Raw genomic sequence first — 18,944 nt, 5'->3', positions numbered from 1 at the left:
GACTCTGAATTTTTTTCTGGGATCAGCCACGGTACCAGGATACTTTGGATTTCATAGCCCTGGGCGAGGGTAAACCCCCAAGTGAAGCTGGAACAACAGATCTGGTTCTTCACCAATAAATATGCAATAAAAAAGAGAGGAAACCCCAATTTAGGATGATAAAACCATTAGGCTATTCCATTTGAAATCCCCTATGCAAGACAACCTCTTAATCTTCTACAGAGGTAGTATAAATTTCAAATGGGGGTTACCTGAATGGGTGATTCCATTTAAAATCTACACCCTCTGGGAGATTAAGGTCATGTCTTCCATGGGGGGAGTGGATTTCAACTGAAAAGCCCAAATATACTTTGCATACACTCACTCACCTGTTACAGTTCATAATAGCATTTGAATCAATGTTGTCATTACAGTAGCATCTCTGGCACAGAAGACGTCCAAACCTATCTGGTTCGCCATAGTAGCCATCAGAACACTTGTCACAACGATTACCTGCAACAACAAAGTCACAATGTAATGAAGGCTGTCATTGGGAAAAACACTGTAACTCAAACATTTTTTGAGATAAATGCTTTGCTTAAGTAATTCGAGGGTGCTCTTTCTGTTTCTAAAGCTTGTAAGTTCCCAAAGTGCTTCGTTTTAAAGATAGTGCCCTGTAACTCGGGGTGATTTTGCAAATTTCTGGCTTTTCAATCCAATTTTATATCAAGCAGTATTTTTTGAGAAAAACCCTGAATTTTCAATCGTCATGACAACTTTGTTGAAATCCTTACTCACCAGAGTATCCTTCAGGACAGTTGGTGCACACCACTTCACCAAAATCATCTAGGATACACTCAGACTGTCCTGGGCATGGACATGGCTGGCAGTCCCTTTCCGTCCCCTGTGTGGCATCGCCATAGTAGCCTGGTGCGCAGAATTCACAGTTCTCACCAAAAGTGTTGTCCCCACAGATACAGACGCCTGGGAATGGAGAAACATGGTGTGATAATTGACAATCTTAAAGTGCTCCTGATTGGATAATTATGTGATATAATTAATTACCTGAGCTTTTAGATCTGATTGAAATTGATTGAAAATTACTGTTGTCTTTCATGTCCTCATGCAATATTTGATACATAAGAAAATAACTGATTTAAAAAGAAAAGATTAATCAAAATTTATTACTTTTAACAATCCCCGAGGTGTGAACCATCCTAGTTATTCCATTATACACAAGCCTTGCTGTTTAAATATTTTCCAGTTGGCAGGAAAAGGGGATCCAAATATGGTTTGTCATTCTTTATGTACCAATTTTTTAGTTCGGAGGGGGCACTCTGTAACATATCACCACATAGCAGCCTCATATGCTCCTGCTTTTGGCATCAAAATTTACCAGGCTTTCATGATTTTTTATTTATTTATAACATTCGGCTGAAGCCAGGCTAATCCCAATAGTGCTCAGAGGCTACTAAATTTAAGGGACGCCATCCGGATATGACGGGACAGGGATATGGGAAGAGGTCCGATTTTAGATGCAGGAGGAAAACCGGAGCACCCGGAGAAAAACCTGCGAGGACGAGCATGGATCGGCAACCAAACTCACATGTGGCGGCACGGGGAATTGAACCCGGGCCACAGTGGTGAGAAGCGAGTGAGCAGACCACTACACTAACCCGCCCTCCACAATACCGTAAAAGTTCACCTAATGGCGCTATGGGCTCCCTTGACATATATGGGCACAGAACCTTACTTCTTGTTGGAATTTCGAAGGTGGGAGCTTTCTATTTGCACACAGTATGGGATTTGAGCAAGGCTGCAGTGATTTTTGTGAGTATTTAGCCTGAGTGTCCAGTTTATTTTGTGCATCGACTCTACTTTAAAAAAAAACCATTTTGAATGTCATACATTGCACAACATATTATAAACTGTTACATGATCATGACCAATTAGTAACCAATTTGTAATCGAGGGTATTATTCCATTAAGTAGTCCTACTTTATGATTGAGTGCAGTAGGATTCCCCATACATTATCAGTGTGTCACTGCAAGTCTACACTTTCCTCCAGATGTGATGCTAGATCCCATTTCATATCCTATTGCTTTAGAACACAAAAATTCTCTTACTTGCGATCTACAGTTATATGCTACTTTGTATACATTTCTTCCATGTCCCAATACGAAACATAGCCACTCAATCCAGTACAGTATAGGCTAAAATTTTCAGTGGTTTATTTTTGCGCATTACGAAGTTTGACATAGGCCTACAAAATTCAACACCCCCCAGATGTTCTTGGTAATGAAGCTTTATTACTAAGCTTAATTTACTGAGAAATCTACATCTGTGAAATCATCACAGCACAAAAATGTTATGTGCGCAAAAATAAAGACTTATACAATAATTGAATTAAATCTTACAACAGCTGATGAAGAATGCCATAAATACTTGCATGTAGTCACATCATGCACTATGGGCCACAACAGCCTCACTGAATTACAAAAGTTCAATTAACCACCATCTATAAATCATTGCTCACAATTTGACCCGAGTTGTGGAGTATGAGATTTGTACCCATGACAGTTAACATGGTTAAAGGCTTATTCAGTGTTCCTGGCAAAAGTTTAGAAAGATTCAATTTGTGCATAAATCGCCTAAAAGTGAAGGACAAGTCATTAATACATGTAATATGTCCTATTTTGCCTTCACATCTATGACACTAACAAAGGTGTCATAATCTGAATTTTGATGATTTTTTACGATCCTCCGGATGAGCAAATCACTGAATGGGTCTTTAAAGGTCATTCTGCCAATGAAGAAGCATGTTGCGGTCATGGAACTGTGTATTTTGGGATGAGCATGTTTGGAATCCTAGTGATGTCTATGCATTTACAAAGCACCTTGACCTGACACACATTTCAACTAATATAAATTTTTATTTCACCTATAAAGTTTGCTAATGATATCAGCACTTTTATATGGTAGCAACACAAGTGTGCCAACATACTACCCCTGAGTGCATGGCTATATGCTCTGCGTAATGCTAGCAAATATGTGATTGCGTACAGCAACCATCAAAGTATGCAACTATGTCACTACCAAACTAAGAGGCAAGAAGCAGCAATACTCACACTAAATCATTTCAACCATTTTGTGAGTTTGTGTGTCCAGAATGGTCCACTTTGCTGTGATTCACAGCTTGCAACTAGCATTTCAACTGATGCTATTCTGAATCTTTTCAAATTCATATATTTACTCTCAAGAATTTCCAGATAAATGAGAAACCCGAAGCTTAAATGGGCTAGTCCAGTTAAAATCTATACACTCCCTTTGGAAGACAAAGCCTTAATCTCCCACACAGGTAGTGTAGATTTCAAATGGAGTCACCCATTCAGGTAACCCCATTTTAAATTCACACTCTGTGTGTATGTGGGAGATTAAGGTCAAGTCTTCCATATCAGGCTTATGAATTTCAACAGCAATATCACAATGTTGCTTCTCCTCAAGCTAACAAAGTCAAACTTTTCATAGCAGTTTTTCAACGACATACCTGAGTTAGGGTCGCAGTAGCTAGCGTGATTGTTGCATTCACATGGCACACACATAGCAAATGGACTGCTGTTTGGTGGATCACGCCTATATCCTGCCGAACATGACTCGCAGAATTGACCCACAAAACCTTCTGGGCATGTGCAGAGCTCTACAGACATGGCTTCCTCTCTGCCGGGACCGACTGCTCGCTGGACATTGCCGAGCTGGACATTATCTAAGAAGCCTTGACCTGCAATAGAACAAGTATAAACATAAATCAATGAGTCATTTTTTCACTTTTTTTCCTTTCTAACCACCTATAGTTTGATCAGCTCATAATAGGCGGGGAATGTTAAGCTTTTACCACTACGCCGAAAAGTAGACCCGCGTTAACAGTGCTATTAGTTGACCCATCTGGTCTAAAGTAGACAAAGTATAGGACTTGAATTAATAATTCGTAATGGTTCTGGCGAGATGTCGCAAGAAAAATTTCAAAATAAAATATTTTGATATTAATCCGCCAATTACAAGCTTATCAAAGCATAGATTTGATCCATGAGACTACATGTACTATTCTAAACACACCTAATTTGACATTGGGCTATTCCACTTAAAGTCCATACACCCCTATGGAAGACATGACCTTAATCTCTCACACAGGGAGTGTGAATTTCAAACAGAGTCACCCAATCAGGTAATCCCATTTGAAATTCACACTCCCTGTGTGGGAGATTAATGTTATGAATTCCATAGGGGGTGTATGGAGTCAACTGGAATAGCCCCTTTCAATGACAGGTTTTGGTCTTCATTTTTGCACACAAGTAATTCTATAGTCTATTCCTTTCTATTCCTCATGTGCAACACAAGGATAATTATTCTATAGTCTACTCCAGGGCTTCCCAAACTGTTCTTTTTGTTCAAATTGTTTTTTTCTGTGACCTAAATTTCAGAAGTAAAATATGGTGCGACCCACCGCATCATACAAATGCTGTTACTGTCTGGTCTTATCAGCGGCAAACCAGGCAAAAATTCTGAAGAGGGCACAATTCTCAAGTCGTCCTGCTGACTGGCTGTCAGAATGACTTTACCGGGATAAATGCGAACAAAGTATGTGAAAATTTGACATTTTAATGCTAAAATGAGTCAAAAAGGGGTTAAATGATCAATACGATGGTACTCTACATTTTAATGCACAGTAATGTATTTTTTACAAATATTTTTTCACGGCAAATCCAGCGACCCCCATATGTAAGAGGCTGCGACCCCCAAAAGGATCACGACCCAGAGTTTTGGAATCACTGGTCTATTCCATTGAGTCTTACCTCTATCCATGTATGTGGCTCTGATTTTGATGGCTGTAAGGTTGGAGAGCATACGCTGGAAGTCAAATGCTGATGGACGCTGGGCCCAATTAAGAGCCTCCTCTTCTCTCAATCTGCATGGTACATATGTAAAAGAAAGATAGATTAATTCATCTGATTACAAAGATGTTATGCTACTGATGTTATGCTAGCTACTGATTATATACAATTCAGAGGTTATGTTCAGAGATGCTGGTAGGTCCTCTAAAAATTGATGAAGGTCAGAGGAGGGGGGGCCAATTGAGTCCCAAGGTATCATCTCTGCAGCACACACGGAGGGGCAAATGCATTTTGGCACTTTAATTGACTTTTACGTTAACATCTGATTGACTTTTAAGTTAACATCTGATTTGTGTCACTTTTATGATTTTTATCACAAACCGCCCGGCCATCAGGCGTAAAGTATCCTGCGCTATCTACCCGTCACTCGGTCGTGCTGAGACTTGAACCCACAATCTTGTGGTGAAAAGATGAGCGTACTAGTGCTTAGGCCAAAAGAGGACTTTCCTGTCTGTGACACTAACACACTTATTTACACCTTCTTGACAATAACTTACACAAATGTATATTTCTGTGGGTAAGTGCCTGGTGTAGGATTGCCCTGCGAGTCTATTCTAGTAGAGAGTGTTTGTCCATTTCCTTCTAAGATGACATCATACCACGATGGTTCTACTTCGTCGCTGCCGAGTCGCAGCTGGAAGCTAAGTTCTTGACCGTAACTGGACGACTTGTCGCCAAGGTATTCCGCTGAAGAACAAATAATGTAATAATGAAAACATTGAAATGTAAACAAAATATTATTTTTCCTGATAGAAAGATCAAACTAATGGCTAAAGGAAGCAAATTGCTAGAGATGTAAATAATAATAGACAAGGTTGCTACATCTGCATGCAAAGTAAGTTATATGTAGGGTTGCAAGTTAAGTGTCGGATACGTGCCGTAAGGACCAGACCAGAAAATCCATGTACTTTAGAATACAATATTAGAGTCATATGCCGCTATGCCAGAGGTTCCTGATTACAATTGCTCGCCGGCCATACAAGGCCAAACAATTTTTGTCAAAAATCTGTGTTTGAGGGCCATATACACCTTGTTTTGTTACGTTTATTGTATATTTCAGAGCTGCTTAAGAGCCAACCGCAAATCTGCGGGCTAGAGCTGATCAGAGTGCCGCCAACTGAGAATCCTATCACGAAGAACTTACCTGGTGCTACAAAGTACTCTACTTTATCAGAGAATGCCACACCAATATCATTACGTAAAGCATTTGGTACTAGGAGTCCTTCTTCACCATAACGACCTTCTGCTTTCCATCCTTCAACACCTGTACGAAGGAAACAAAAAGTGGAAGAACACATTTAACATATGAAAAATATGTTATGAGGATTTTATAAACTTTTAAGCCTAAGTTTCAATACCTTTACCCTCTTGGCAGAAATCACTAACAGTGTCTTTAATCTATCAAGAGAGGTGGGGAGAGTGAGCGGCATACTAGGGGTCGGGGGGGGGGGGGGGGAAGATAACAAATTTGGCCTGTGTGGGACAAAAAATTAAGGTGAAATTTGATGTTTACTGAGCCAATTTATAATGTTACACTATTTTAGCAAATTAAGGTGTTTATAGCAGGCTAAAAAGACAATTCACAGGGCAATTCTGGTTTATATTTGCCCGGTAGATATTGCTGGCCATCCCAGTAAAAGCTATCTCCCTAATACACAACTGGGCGGGGATTTTACAATTGGGGCTACTTAACCCCCTGAGCACTACCTGCTGATCTAACATTGCCTCTGATTGGCCAATTACATGATATCTTTACTTTAATCACCAATCAGAATGGAGCTTTGCAAATAATTCACCCCAATTTTTTTGCTTGGTGAAATTATTGTAACAATGTTGCTGATTGGGCCAATTGATAATGAAAAATTCTTTTTGGTCAATCGGCAGGTAGTTCTCTTGGGGTTAAACTTGGTACAACTCACCATTGCTAAATTTGTTTTCTATTTGTGATAATGTGTAGCCAGGTGCTGATGTACACACTGAGGAATGCCCATAGCAGAAACATGCCATACAACCAAACTCATCATCGGCTTGAAGGTTGAAATATCCTGGCTTACATCTGTTATACACAAAGACAGGAGAGAAAGTGTGGAATCGTATCAGTTGTTTGTTGAATATGTTACAAAAGGAACTATTCTTCCAACTATTGGGCTATTCCATTTAAAATCCACACTCCCCCTGTGGTAGATTTTGGAAATATCTTCAACAAGGGGAGTATGAATTGCAAATGGAATGAACACATTAGCAGTTCCATTTGTAACTCACCCTCCGTCAGTGGAAGATTCTGGTTGAATCTTTCTCAGAGGGTGTATGTAATTCAATTGGAGCTGCCTAATGTGTCCATTCCACTTGAAATTTATACTCCCTCTGTTAAAGATATTTCCAAAATCTTCCACAGGGGGAGTGTGGATTTTAAATGGAATAGCCCATTCTTTGGTTCATCTCAAGTTCGGTAGTGACGTACATGCATATTTCGTTAGTCGCGGTATCAAATTGCGTGCATAAAGCTAATTGCGCACAGTGTACACGTTCAAGGGTGGTTTATCAGCACACTTGCGTTGGAACCGCAAAAAAGCATTGATGTCACTACCAAACTTGAAGCGAACCAATGTATAACAATGTCACTGCTATAAAAGTTGATGTCACTCAATAATTGCTATTTCAAATCAAAGTTCCTTGCATATGTAGACTAACGTAAATACATTTAAATTGTGACCATCCATCTCAAACCGCTCGTAAAGTTGGCAAACTGTATTTCGAGTTACAGTGCATAAAGGTTGTATTCATAATGTTTGTCCTACATGTTTCTCATTTTAGTGTCAGTCAAACGCCAATCTTTAATCCTTTTGTTCAAGCGGATAATAAGCTTATACTTATACGACGTGGACGGTCACAATTAGGAACCTTTTCCACAGGTTACAAAGTGCCCGGAAATTTTGCAACGCAAACCAACAATCAAGGGGTTTGATCAAAGAATGAAAAATGGGAAGAGAAAGAAAGATGAAGAAAATGGGAAAACTATATAACAAGAGAATGGAAAAGATCAATATGAAGAGCAACGATAAATAATTATATCTGAACTATCGATAAGTACAAACAAGTTCTGTTTTTGTAATTATTGTCCATAGCTTTGAAAATTTTATAAGTAACAATCGCATAATTAATTATGTAATTGAAAATACGAAAGCAAGAATAGACATTGGGTTCTTGATATGCATGCAAATGATGAAAGTGTGTTAAATTGCACCTTAAAAACTATGCACCAAATCACTCCATTTTGACTCATCTTTCAACAAATGTCTCCACTCATGAGGGGCACATACATTCACATGTCCCCCAAATATATCCCCAAGAAATTAAGGGGTACTACACCCCTGGCCAATTTTGTGCCTATTTTTGCATTTTTCTCAAAAATTATAGCACATTGGTGACAAGTAAGATATGTATATTATAGGGCAAGGACTAGAACTACTGTACTGAAAATTCAGCAACTCAAAGCAAGTAGTTATTGATTTATTGATCAAATATTGGTTTTCCTCATTTTTGACTGTAACTCCACAACTGTTGTCTGTGCTGAAATAAAATTTCCAGTGCAGTAGTTGTAGTCCTTGCCCTGTAATATACATATCTTACTTGTCCCCAATGTGCTATAATTTTTGAGAAAAATGCAAAAATAGCCACAAAATTGGGCAGGGGTGTAGTACCCCCTTAAGGGGATTTCATGATTTCCTTGAGTGATCCTTAAGCAAATTTACAATAATTAGAGGTTTCTGTTGTTGTTGGGTACACTATAATATCACATAGCCTGAGTCATCGCTGGTGTCCCAGGTGTTTCATCTGTATTATGACTTGTTTGGTTTGAGCCACAAACGTGTCACTAGGTTTCTCTTTCTCATCTCTTGTCTGCCAAGTTAATTGGTGAGATTTAGATTACTAATTACTTGGCAATAGTCATGTTCACGTGGAGGGCTTTTTGTTGAAGCAACACGGTTCTCGAGTAAAAACTTGGGGAAATCCCCTGTGTGAACGGTCTTGAAGATTCCAATCTCTAACTTTGTCCTCAAATTTATTCACAACCAAGAAACTTACAGGATTTTGTGATTTCCTAGAGTGATCCAGTGCTACTGCTGTGTGAACAAGCCATTTTTAGATTCTGGAGTGCTAAGCTTAATGCTATGCGTGCTAGCCATAAGCCTCAACATAAAAAGATATTTGAGATATTTTGTCAAAATATCAAGAGCTATCTTAAGAACCACTGAACCAATACTAGGCTTGTTTGTACTCATTTTAATGCATTTTTCATGATGATTCCAAATATGGTCATGTCAATTTACAATTCTTAAATTTTTTGAAATTTTGATTTTTTTTTAAAAACTTGTCGTCTGCAGTCGACACCAGCGTGGAGAGAGTTAACCTATGATCTTGGTTCTATCATATTTAATATGGTTCAATTTGGCATGCCCCTAGATAGGTTACAATAAGCTTTAAGTTGTAATTCCAAAGCATATGTCATGATTTCACACCACCAAATAGAATTATATCGTTGTGCGCCCCTAATTTCACTTCTAAGAGAAACCCATGGATTCTCAATAAGCATTAAAATGAGCAGAAATTTGCATAATTTTAGCCAAATTTGGATTGGTCATGATTAGTAATATTATTTCCTGCAAGTGAACCACAGCTGGGCAAGATCGCTTAAAACTGAATCGCTCCTGTGAAGAAAAAAATGATGTTTTCTTAAGGCAAATTTAGCACATATCTCTATGGGACTCTGATTTGGTGGTGTGAGATCTCATACGTCATTGCAAAACTCGCGGATTCTAGTCTTCAAATGGAGTTGTGTGAACAAGCAGTCAAGGATTGACTTAGGAATCACAATTCTCGAGTACTCTGATCCTAATGGATTCTACGACGGCCTGAACATGCCTAATATCTAGGGCATATGTACGACAACAAATCAATGTTACAGCTGGTATGGGATATTGAGACGTAGCTCATAATTTTTCATCTCTTGAATGGTTGGTGTGAAATGGGGAAAAAAAGAGTCATTTAGAAAGTGTTTCACACATCAACATTTGAGCCCTTTGGTAGAGTTTCCATTGAAAGGTGAAAGTTTTGGTTCGGTTTGTTGAGAATTTAAAAACATTATCTATAATACTGAGGATCATCATCCTCATTGATGTGGGGAAGATTTTGTCAGGATGTGTGAACTACACTTTCCTATTCTCTTGAACAGGGAAAGAGAGGAAAAAATCCTGAAAGAAGGAAAATCTTGAGAAATCATACCCCTGTTTTGTGTATAATTTTGGGCAATTGAAACAGAGAATGTGTATTCAATCGAAGTACCAGAAGTTATTTTCTAATGATTGTTTTCTGTTGCACACACAGTTAGAACATTTTTTTACCTAATTGGGCTATTTCAAGCAGTTTCCTCCTTACATGCACCCAAATTTGGATGATTGTATGTATTTTTTCACCTAACTGGGCGATTCTAAGCCGTTTCTCCTCAAATTTACCCATATTTTGGACATTGTGAGCATTTTTATCAACTAATTGGGTGATTTCAAGCAGTTTCCTAGTATGATGCACCCACATTTTGGACATTGTGAGCATTTTTTCACCTAATTGAATAATTCCAAGCAGTTTCCTCCTATACACACTAAACAAATATCCATTGTAAAGCAATGAATACAAGATGGCATTTTTGTCAGATGAGTGTTTACACTGCAGTATAAATTTAACACCAAGATTTAATGGTCTCCGATGATCCATCACAATCTGTCAATGGGCTATTCTATTTAAAATCCACACGCCCCTTGTGGAAGTTTGCACTGCCATGTCTAAATGCCAGTATAAATTTAACACCAAGATTTAATGGTCTCCGATGACCCATCACCAATCTGTCAATGTGCTATTCCATTTAAAATCAACAGACCCCCTGAGGAAGTTTACACCGCCATCTCAATTCCAATTTATTCATGCCTTCCACACAGGATGTATGGATTTCAACTGGAATAGCCCAATGTCGAGTCTGTACTCTTTGGGTGTAATATCTATGGGCCAGACTTGTCAGTAGAACAACTCACTCTGTCAAATGAGTCCAGCATCTTATCATACCAGTTTATTTGTTGACGGGGAAATTTTTGGAGTTACTTTTTAACAATCGGAGGAATCAAGACCTGTGCTTCCCACAGAATTTAAGAGAAAGAGAACCGGGACTCGACTGCCATCTTGATACAGGCATGGAGCAAAGATTGGGGGGAATCTGTTTCCCTCGGAATGCGAACGAGACATTCGTTGTCATGGAAGCGCAACATCGCATGATGGGCGCATTTGAGAGACGCACTTGGCACATGATACCAAGATGCTAAAGATGAGACACAGAATTGCTTTTGTTTGTCTCTGTGTTCCATCTGCAAAGACCCGAATACCCCCAATTTTCACCCCATAACCGATGGCGTAATTGTACGTGGCAGTATAGGGAGTCCCGATTCTCCTTCTTTAATTCTGTGGCTTTTGAAAACCTGTGGACATGTCGCCACTGATTAACGTTGGATCTGGAAATCTTCAAACGTTTGGATTTGATTGGCATTCCAAAGTAGATGACACTTTGTATATGATTAATGGAGTTTGTAATACATGAAAACTACATACCACATAATTGTGGTGTGTAGAATGAGGTTATTTTGAGGGCATGACAGTAATGAAACTGGGCCGGTTTCCTACCAATGTAAATCATTTGTAACATCCGCTACAACATATCAAATCATATGTCATATCATTAATATGTCATGGAAGTTTACACTTACAACAAGTACGATTTATGTTACACACCATCACAATGTCAGTTTGTCCATTATAAATAGATATGAATGGTTGACTACATTCAAACTTATTCTTTATTTCAACATACCCAAATGAATGATAGTGTTCACAGTTTATTTTACATATTGGACTATTCTATCTAAAATCCACACTACCTCTGTGGAAGATTTTGGAAATATCTCCTACAGGGGGAGTGTAATTTCAAATGCAATGAACACATTAGGAAGCTCCATTTGAAACTCACCTTCCCTCAATGGAAGATTCAGATTTCACAGAGGGTTTATGAAATTCAAATGGAATTGCCTAATGTGTTCATTGAATCGTAAATTCATACTCCCCCTGTGGAAGATATTTTCAAAATCTTCCACAGGGGTAGTGTGGATCTTAAATGGAATAGCCCATTAGACATTTGATGAGAGATTATGTTATAATTTTCCATATCCATAAGATTCTAATCATTCAAATGATTAAATTTGCCTTTTTTCCTTCGTTTAACGGTTACAGTTAATAGCCGAAGGGTCATCACTCCGAAAACCCAATTACTTAATGACTAATCCTTACCCTAACCTTTAACCTAAGTTCTATTCCTAACCCAAAACATAACCAGAACTCGAATCCTTCCACTTTCCCTAATTCTAACTTAATCATAACCAAAATGCTAACCCCAGAGATGCCACTTGGTTGCTGCAAAAAATCATGAAAGTGCGAAGCATAGCAAGGGGAGCCCTCGCCCAGCATGGCCGGGGTAGGTAGAGCCATGGCACATCAAAGATTCATTCCTTCCATTTACATTTGGCAACGGGATGCAACCATTTTCACAAAGGTATATTTCAACTCTCAATCAGAAACTTGTAAACCTGCCAGTTCTGCATATTGAAATGAATTCCCTAGACATAACTCATTATAGCCAATGTATTAGACTATGTCAAATATTTGGCTATGATGTTGTGCAGATCAGGTATACAGCATTCCCTTCATGCCCTACAACCCAGACAGACATGCATGTATTCACCAAATTATGATGGCTTCATGTGAAAGTAAGTTTTGGGCAATTATGCATCCCCACTAACGACCCACTTTTGTTTCCCTCTGCTGTTCTTGTTTACAAGATATTTCTTTTACATCCTTGTAAATCATAGCCACTTCAATTCAAGAAGTATTATTTATTATTATATATAGCCATTTATTTATTACTAATTGATAATAAATGTCGTCCCCAGGGGGTACTCAGTACAAATGAGCATACTGGGATGTGCCGCAAACATGGGTCGCATTTTCGGCAATTTTGGATATTTTTTTGGCCAATTTTGGTATGGATGGGTAATTTTTTCTTTTTACTTTAGCCAAAATTATATACATTTTGGAAAGAGTTGAACAAATTTGGGCAATTTGCATTACTTTTGGCCGATAATGTTGACTTTTGTTATAGCGATGGGTCAAAATTCTTTGGAAATTTGGTTTATGGATGGGTCCTCTTCGAAATTCTCACTTGAGGACCCTCCCCCTTATACATGCCATCCACGCCAAAGATATTGACAACTGATTATCAAACACAATGCCCTCCATTTGGTACTGATATGCAAAAATATATGGCCTACATTGTGTTGCACTGTAGTACACAACATACCTACAGGTATGGGAGTTGTTTGGCCTATTGCCCAAGCACACTGTGCCGCTATATTAAAGATGATATTAGGTGATCTAAGTCCTACCTACCAAGGGTGCTCTCTATATGGCACTCATCTCCATTTTTGGTCAACAGATCTGGTTTTCAGTCATACCTTTCAACATGCGAGCGCTATAAGCATCATTGGGATGGTAAAAAATATCAAACGGTGGTGTTTGATGATAAAAATAGTAATTATCCAATTGAGTCATTGCAGTCAGTGCTGTCAAACAATCCTAAAAATGTCCTTTTTCCTCTGCTTTTTCTGATATCAAGAAATTTTCTGTAAACTGACTACATTCATGTTACCTACCTTTCGCAATCTCTGCCTTCCACATTTGTTTTGCAGTCGCACTCTCCAGTGGAGGTATCGCATCTGGGCTCATTGTTGACACTGCCTTCTGGGGTACACTGACAAGATCTGTTAACAAACAAACAAACAAACAAATTAAATGATCTGCATCTATTTAGATCAGGCATTACCAACTTTTTTTGAAAACATGACCCTAAAACATGACCGTGGAGGTATCGCATCTGGGCTCATTGTTGACACTACCTTCTGGGGGTACATTGATATGATCTGTTTTAAACAAACAAACAAATTAGCTGATCTGCATCTATTTAGATCATGCATTACCATTTGTTTTTTAAACATGATCCCAATTCTTGAAAGTTGGTCCACTTTCCACCCCATGGGCCACTGGCTGGTAATCCCTCAGGTTGATTGATAGCATTATACAAGGGGCAATGGGCTATTCAAATTGAAGATATGAATTTAATCTCCCACACATATATCAAATGGAGTCAATCATTCGGGTAATCCCATTTGAAATCTACACCTCCCTGTGTGGGAGATGAAGGCCATGTCTTCCATAGGGGGTGTATGGATTTCAACTGGAATAGCTCAATGTTGAGTAAGTACTCTTTGGGTATAACATCTATGGGCCAGACTCATCAGTATACACCTATCCGACTTCGCCATTACTGCGGTGTCCCCGATGTAAAACTGCGGTGTCCCGAGGTCGGGGGTTCTATCCATTATTTATTGTGTGCTATACAGAATTGTACCGGAATTGTACACAACAGTGATATTCAATACACAATCATGAGTATTGAATTACGAATTAACTCTCCCGCTCTGGTACATCTGTGTTGCCGTCAATAGAGGGCCAAATACAGTAAACGCTTCTCGGATTGGTGTATAACTTGTCTGTTTCACATGTATAAAGATATCTGCCATGAATGATGACACCAATCTCCTTACCTGCACCCAGTGACGTCAAAGTCAAAGTAATTGGGCAGACACTGGTTACATTTGTCTCCACCAACGCCAACCTTACACGGACAAATACCACGGCTATCGCACTGCTGATTTAATGAACCTGGAATTGAGGGGTAAGAAAAATACAGAAATATATGTTACAAAAAAACAGGTTGAGATTAATTGAACAGACATGAACAGATTGCAACTCGCAATGCCATTTCATGGTTTTAAAGATGTCATCAATGTGAATAAACATGATGGATAATAGTGCATTCAACAACTCTTCCTATACCTTTGTACAGGAGGCAACCATTGTTGATCTGTGATGAATCCACACTTTAACAGTAGCGTATAGTACGCATGAGCATGTATAATTTGTCATGGCTGGAACCTGTGTGTGTATAGGCCTACACGCTTACATGTTGCATTCAGTTTTTTGGAGGTAGCGGCTATTCTGTAGTTTTATTGCTGATATTAATATAGAAATCACGGATCTTCTTGTAATATTGAGTGGCAATGACTAACTATAAACATTCTTCATGAAATCACCATGTGAATTAGACAGTGGTAAAATTGCTCTCTTTTATGCTTTTTGTTTCAGTAAAAATAGGAACAATCCCTATTAAATAGGGACAGTTGGCAGGTATGTGAAAGGGATTCAATCATGTTTCACTGCTGTTCATCACCATTTAACAACTCGCATCTGGTGCGTCTGCATGGTTTACAGCCAAAGCTGCCCTCATGAAGTAAACTATGCAGACTTCACGGACGCATCATTGTTAAACGGTGTTGAACAACAGTGAAATATGCTTTTAAATGGTTGTTCATGGACAGTTCTCAAGCTATAACTTAAGCTGATACCTACCCCACCCTCAAATATCCATCTAGTTCACCGGCTAATTCCACCCTACATGCTGTAAAATGACCTAGGCTGTAACCTGCCATACCTCCCCACCCACCCCCAAATATCATATTTAACTTACCTGTAGGGTCACATTGACATGGTCTACACTGCTCCTGAGGACTGGGCCTATAGTAATAATCCTTACACCTCTCACAGTTGACACCAGCTGTGTTCTCCCTACACTCTGTACAATGACCTCCGTGACCTGTCCTGTCGTAGAGGTCCTGGTCAAAGAAACACTTGTTGGACTTTTCATTACAGTTGCAAGCTGTAAAAACAACAAACAAATCAGATGATCAGTTAGCAAATTATTGGTTTCACACAAAGAATATTTCTGTTAAACATTGTCAAATTACACATCCAGTACTGCTATTTTTAACGAAAATGATTGTTCTTTTCCACAGTTTTTTTGATCAAACAACCAACTGAAACAAACTGGTTGTTTCCTATTCAATATAAGTCAACTTTCCCCTTGTTTGTGTCTTAGTGGGGTGTGTGTGGAAGGTGTGTGTGAATGTGGACAAGGGGCATGTGGGGGGGGGGGGGTGTGGGGTGTGTCCATTTGGGTTCACCAGAAGCATCAAGTTCTATTATGTGTGTTTGTGCCATTTTCATCTGACTATTGTAACTTCAATGGTCTCAATAGGGGGCGAGGTCTTATTGGCCATCTCACCACCCCATCATCCTTTATTTTGCACATTTTGTAAAATTTATTGGGACATGTTGCTGTTGGTTGGAATTTGATTTCTGTAAAGAAAAACATTTCAGTTGTATTTGACTTTCAAGAAAACAGTAAGTCCCTGGGAACTTATTCTTTTGTCCATGGGTGGGTAGACTGGTCACAAAATAACTACAAAAGGTAACATGAATCTGGGGCATTCCTATAATATTTCACAAGCTAACCTGTGTAATTAATTAAAACTGTGTTACTAATTGATTAATTGTTTTCTAATTTACACACACTGATACCTTGAGGGCAGGGGTGGACAATTAAGTGGGCACTACTAAAATATGTGTCTTATAAGTAATAAGTATGTTAAAACATTAATTGGATTTTGGATTTTTTTCATAATATTAAGCGTAAGCCCCTTCAGCACTATCGCCTATTCTTCCATATCTCTGATTGGCTCAATACATGATACAGCTAACATTGTAACCAATCAAAATAGTTCTTAGAGGTCTAATAAATCGCATGTTGAAATAGTGCAGATAAAGGTTAATGAAAAATGCTAATTATTTCCTAACTAGCAAGAGTGTAAAATATGTTTAATATTTTCATTTGGTTGAATGCTTGATAAAGTTGATGCTTCTTCCATCTAACTTCTATCCTCATTCAAACAAATGTTTTTGCCTTTCATTGTTCAGTGAAAAACAGGTGAAATGAATAATTTCAAGTTTAATATTTAGAAGTAGGATTATACATTAGTTGAATTGAGATTGTTTGTGAAGGTGATGTTGTTCAAGTTATTCTGCCTCCTATATCCCCTCATAATCATATTCAAACAAGTGTCACTGTCTTGCATTGTTGGAATGACGAACAGGTGAAATGAATAATTTTACTTTCAATTGCATGAATAGGCTTTTTCATTATACATCATTAATGAAATTTCAACTTTTTAATTACTTATACTTGATTAACTGTGGTTAATTTGAGGTTGTATACAAATGTTTCACCTTTTTAAGAATTCCAAAAATAATGTCAGTTTCAAACCACCAGGAATCTACTGCCTTATAAAAGTGAATGGGAGACATGCGGACTATAGAACTTTGCACCTAAATGTGTGCTGCGTTAAGTGCAAGGTACCCAGACACTTGTTTCAGGACTGGTTTGAGGTTTTCATGAAACCAGCTAATACATCAATTAAAACATTTTTGTGTGATGAATCACACCACCAGTTTTGGAATACACAAAAACAATTTATTCTCAGAAGCGGCAAGACTATTATAGAATAGCCCAAAACACCTGCGCGGACTCATGATTCGTAATAACTAGGCATCCTGTAACTGCATGGCTTGTGCAGTATCAGAATGTGCAGATTTGTAAACTATGCGGACTTCCCTAAACTACACAACCAGATTCCTCTTGTGGCAGCTTGCACAGGTACACCTTGGCTGGTACTGTAGTGTACCAGGGGAGTACCAGTGTAGTACCAGTGGAGTGCCACTGCTGGTTGGTCCTGTGCAGTAGCATCATTGGTACTGTGTAGGTACTCGGTTTGTACCTGTCAGTTACCTTGGCGGCGGTGTAACTGTGCGGTGGTCGCAATAGGAATCTTGTCATGTACTTTATTTTCGAATCTGCTCTGTGCCCTGGACTACTTTATTTTCAAAACTGCTGTGCTCAAATATTGGGACTGAAACTGACATTCACCCATATACAATCATTTTTGTGGAAGCAGCGCTGATATTGTACAATACGGTTTGTATGCACAAACGAATTAGACTGGGTCTAAAGTTAGACCTGGTCTAAGTGAAATTTAGTCCAAGGAGAAAGAACATTTTCCTTTACATTTGCTTAAATTATTTTGTATTATTTTTGAACTTTGCATTTGAATCTTTAGAATTTGCTAGCTACTCTAGGAAGGAAATAACAGTAAAGGACTGTTCCTGATGGCACTCAATTCCAGTTAGACCAGGTCTAACTTGAGACCCGGTCAATTCTTTTGTACACACAGACTAGCCGCAGTCTGTGGCCATCACGGACTTAGCGAGCGCGTAGCGCGAGTAACCGAGCGCGAGACGTTCAATCGACGCAACCTCTCTGGATAGTATACTAATAGACCATGGTCTATGCTAATAGCAACAGAGCCCGAAAGTAGTGCTAACACAGACCTGTGTCCAAACAGTTCTGATCAGAGCTTCTCCATAGAAAACTGTTAGGAATCAAACCCTGTGTTTCTGATTGGTGTGGTGATGTGTTTGTTTGCAATGTCTGTTCTCAATTACCATATACTTTTAACAGTTTACTACAAAATGTAGAAAAAACATTCTGTACTCATTTTATGTGTTTCAAATTTGATCATTAAATAATATCTGTCGCTGTAGACTTTCATTGCACTGCACACAAATGTATGGTTTTATGATGTCTGGTCATCTACTAGTCAACAGTGTACATTCTTTGAAAGCACATTTACGACTCGGTCACACCATAGTGCTAAGAAAGTCACATTATTTTGTTCTAATTCTCACTATTTCATTATTATTTTGTTGATCCTGAAAAGAGACTATTCAATCACTTCATATTTTGTATTAATTTGTGACAAGCTAATGAAAGTTTTTTCCTCATCCATACATGTAACTCTCATACCAAGATTGAATTAATGATATAGGCTATTCTCCACACTTGCAGGGCCATGTCA

General features: G+C 38.6%; 1 protein-coding gene across 1 annotated transcript in view; it reads right to left on the bottom strand.

The window, feature by feature from the left end:
- Positions 1-18,944, bottom strand: part of LOC140139848 (laminin subunit gamma-1-like) — a 109,494-nt gene that overhangs the window by 12,163 nt on the left and 78,387 nt on the right. The window contains 10 exon segments of the mRNA XM_072161601.1: positions 369-492; positions 778-963; positions 3,528-3,758; positions 4,831-4,943; positions 5,427-5,616; positions 6,074-6,193; positions 6,849-6,985; positions 13,731-13,838; positions 14,682-14,799; positions 15,665-15,853. Coding sequence (XP_072017702.1) covers positions 369-492; positions 778-963; positions 3,528-3,758; positions 4,831-4,943; positions 5,427-5,616; positions 6,074-6,193; positions 6,849-6,985; positions 13,731-13,838; positions 14,682-14,799; positions 15,665-15,853 — 1,516 coding nt within the window.

The sequence above is a fragment of the Amphiura filiformis genome, chromosome 18 (assembly GCF_039555335.1).
Source record: "Amphiura filiformis chromosome 18, Afil_fr2py, whole genome shotgun sequence".
Lineage (NCBI taxonomy): Eukaryota > Metazoa > Echinodermata > Ophiuroidea > Amphilepidida > Amphiuridae > Amphiura > Amphiura filiformis.
The sequence above is the reverse complement of the archived record's forward strand: the minus strand, read 5'-3'. Positions and strand labels throughout refer to the sequence as shown.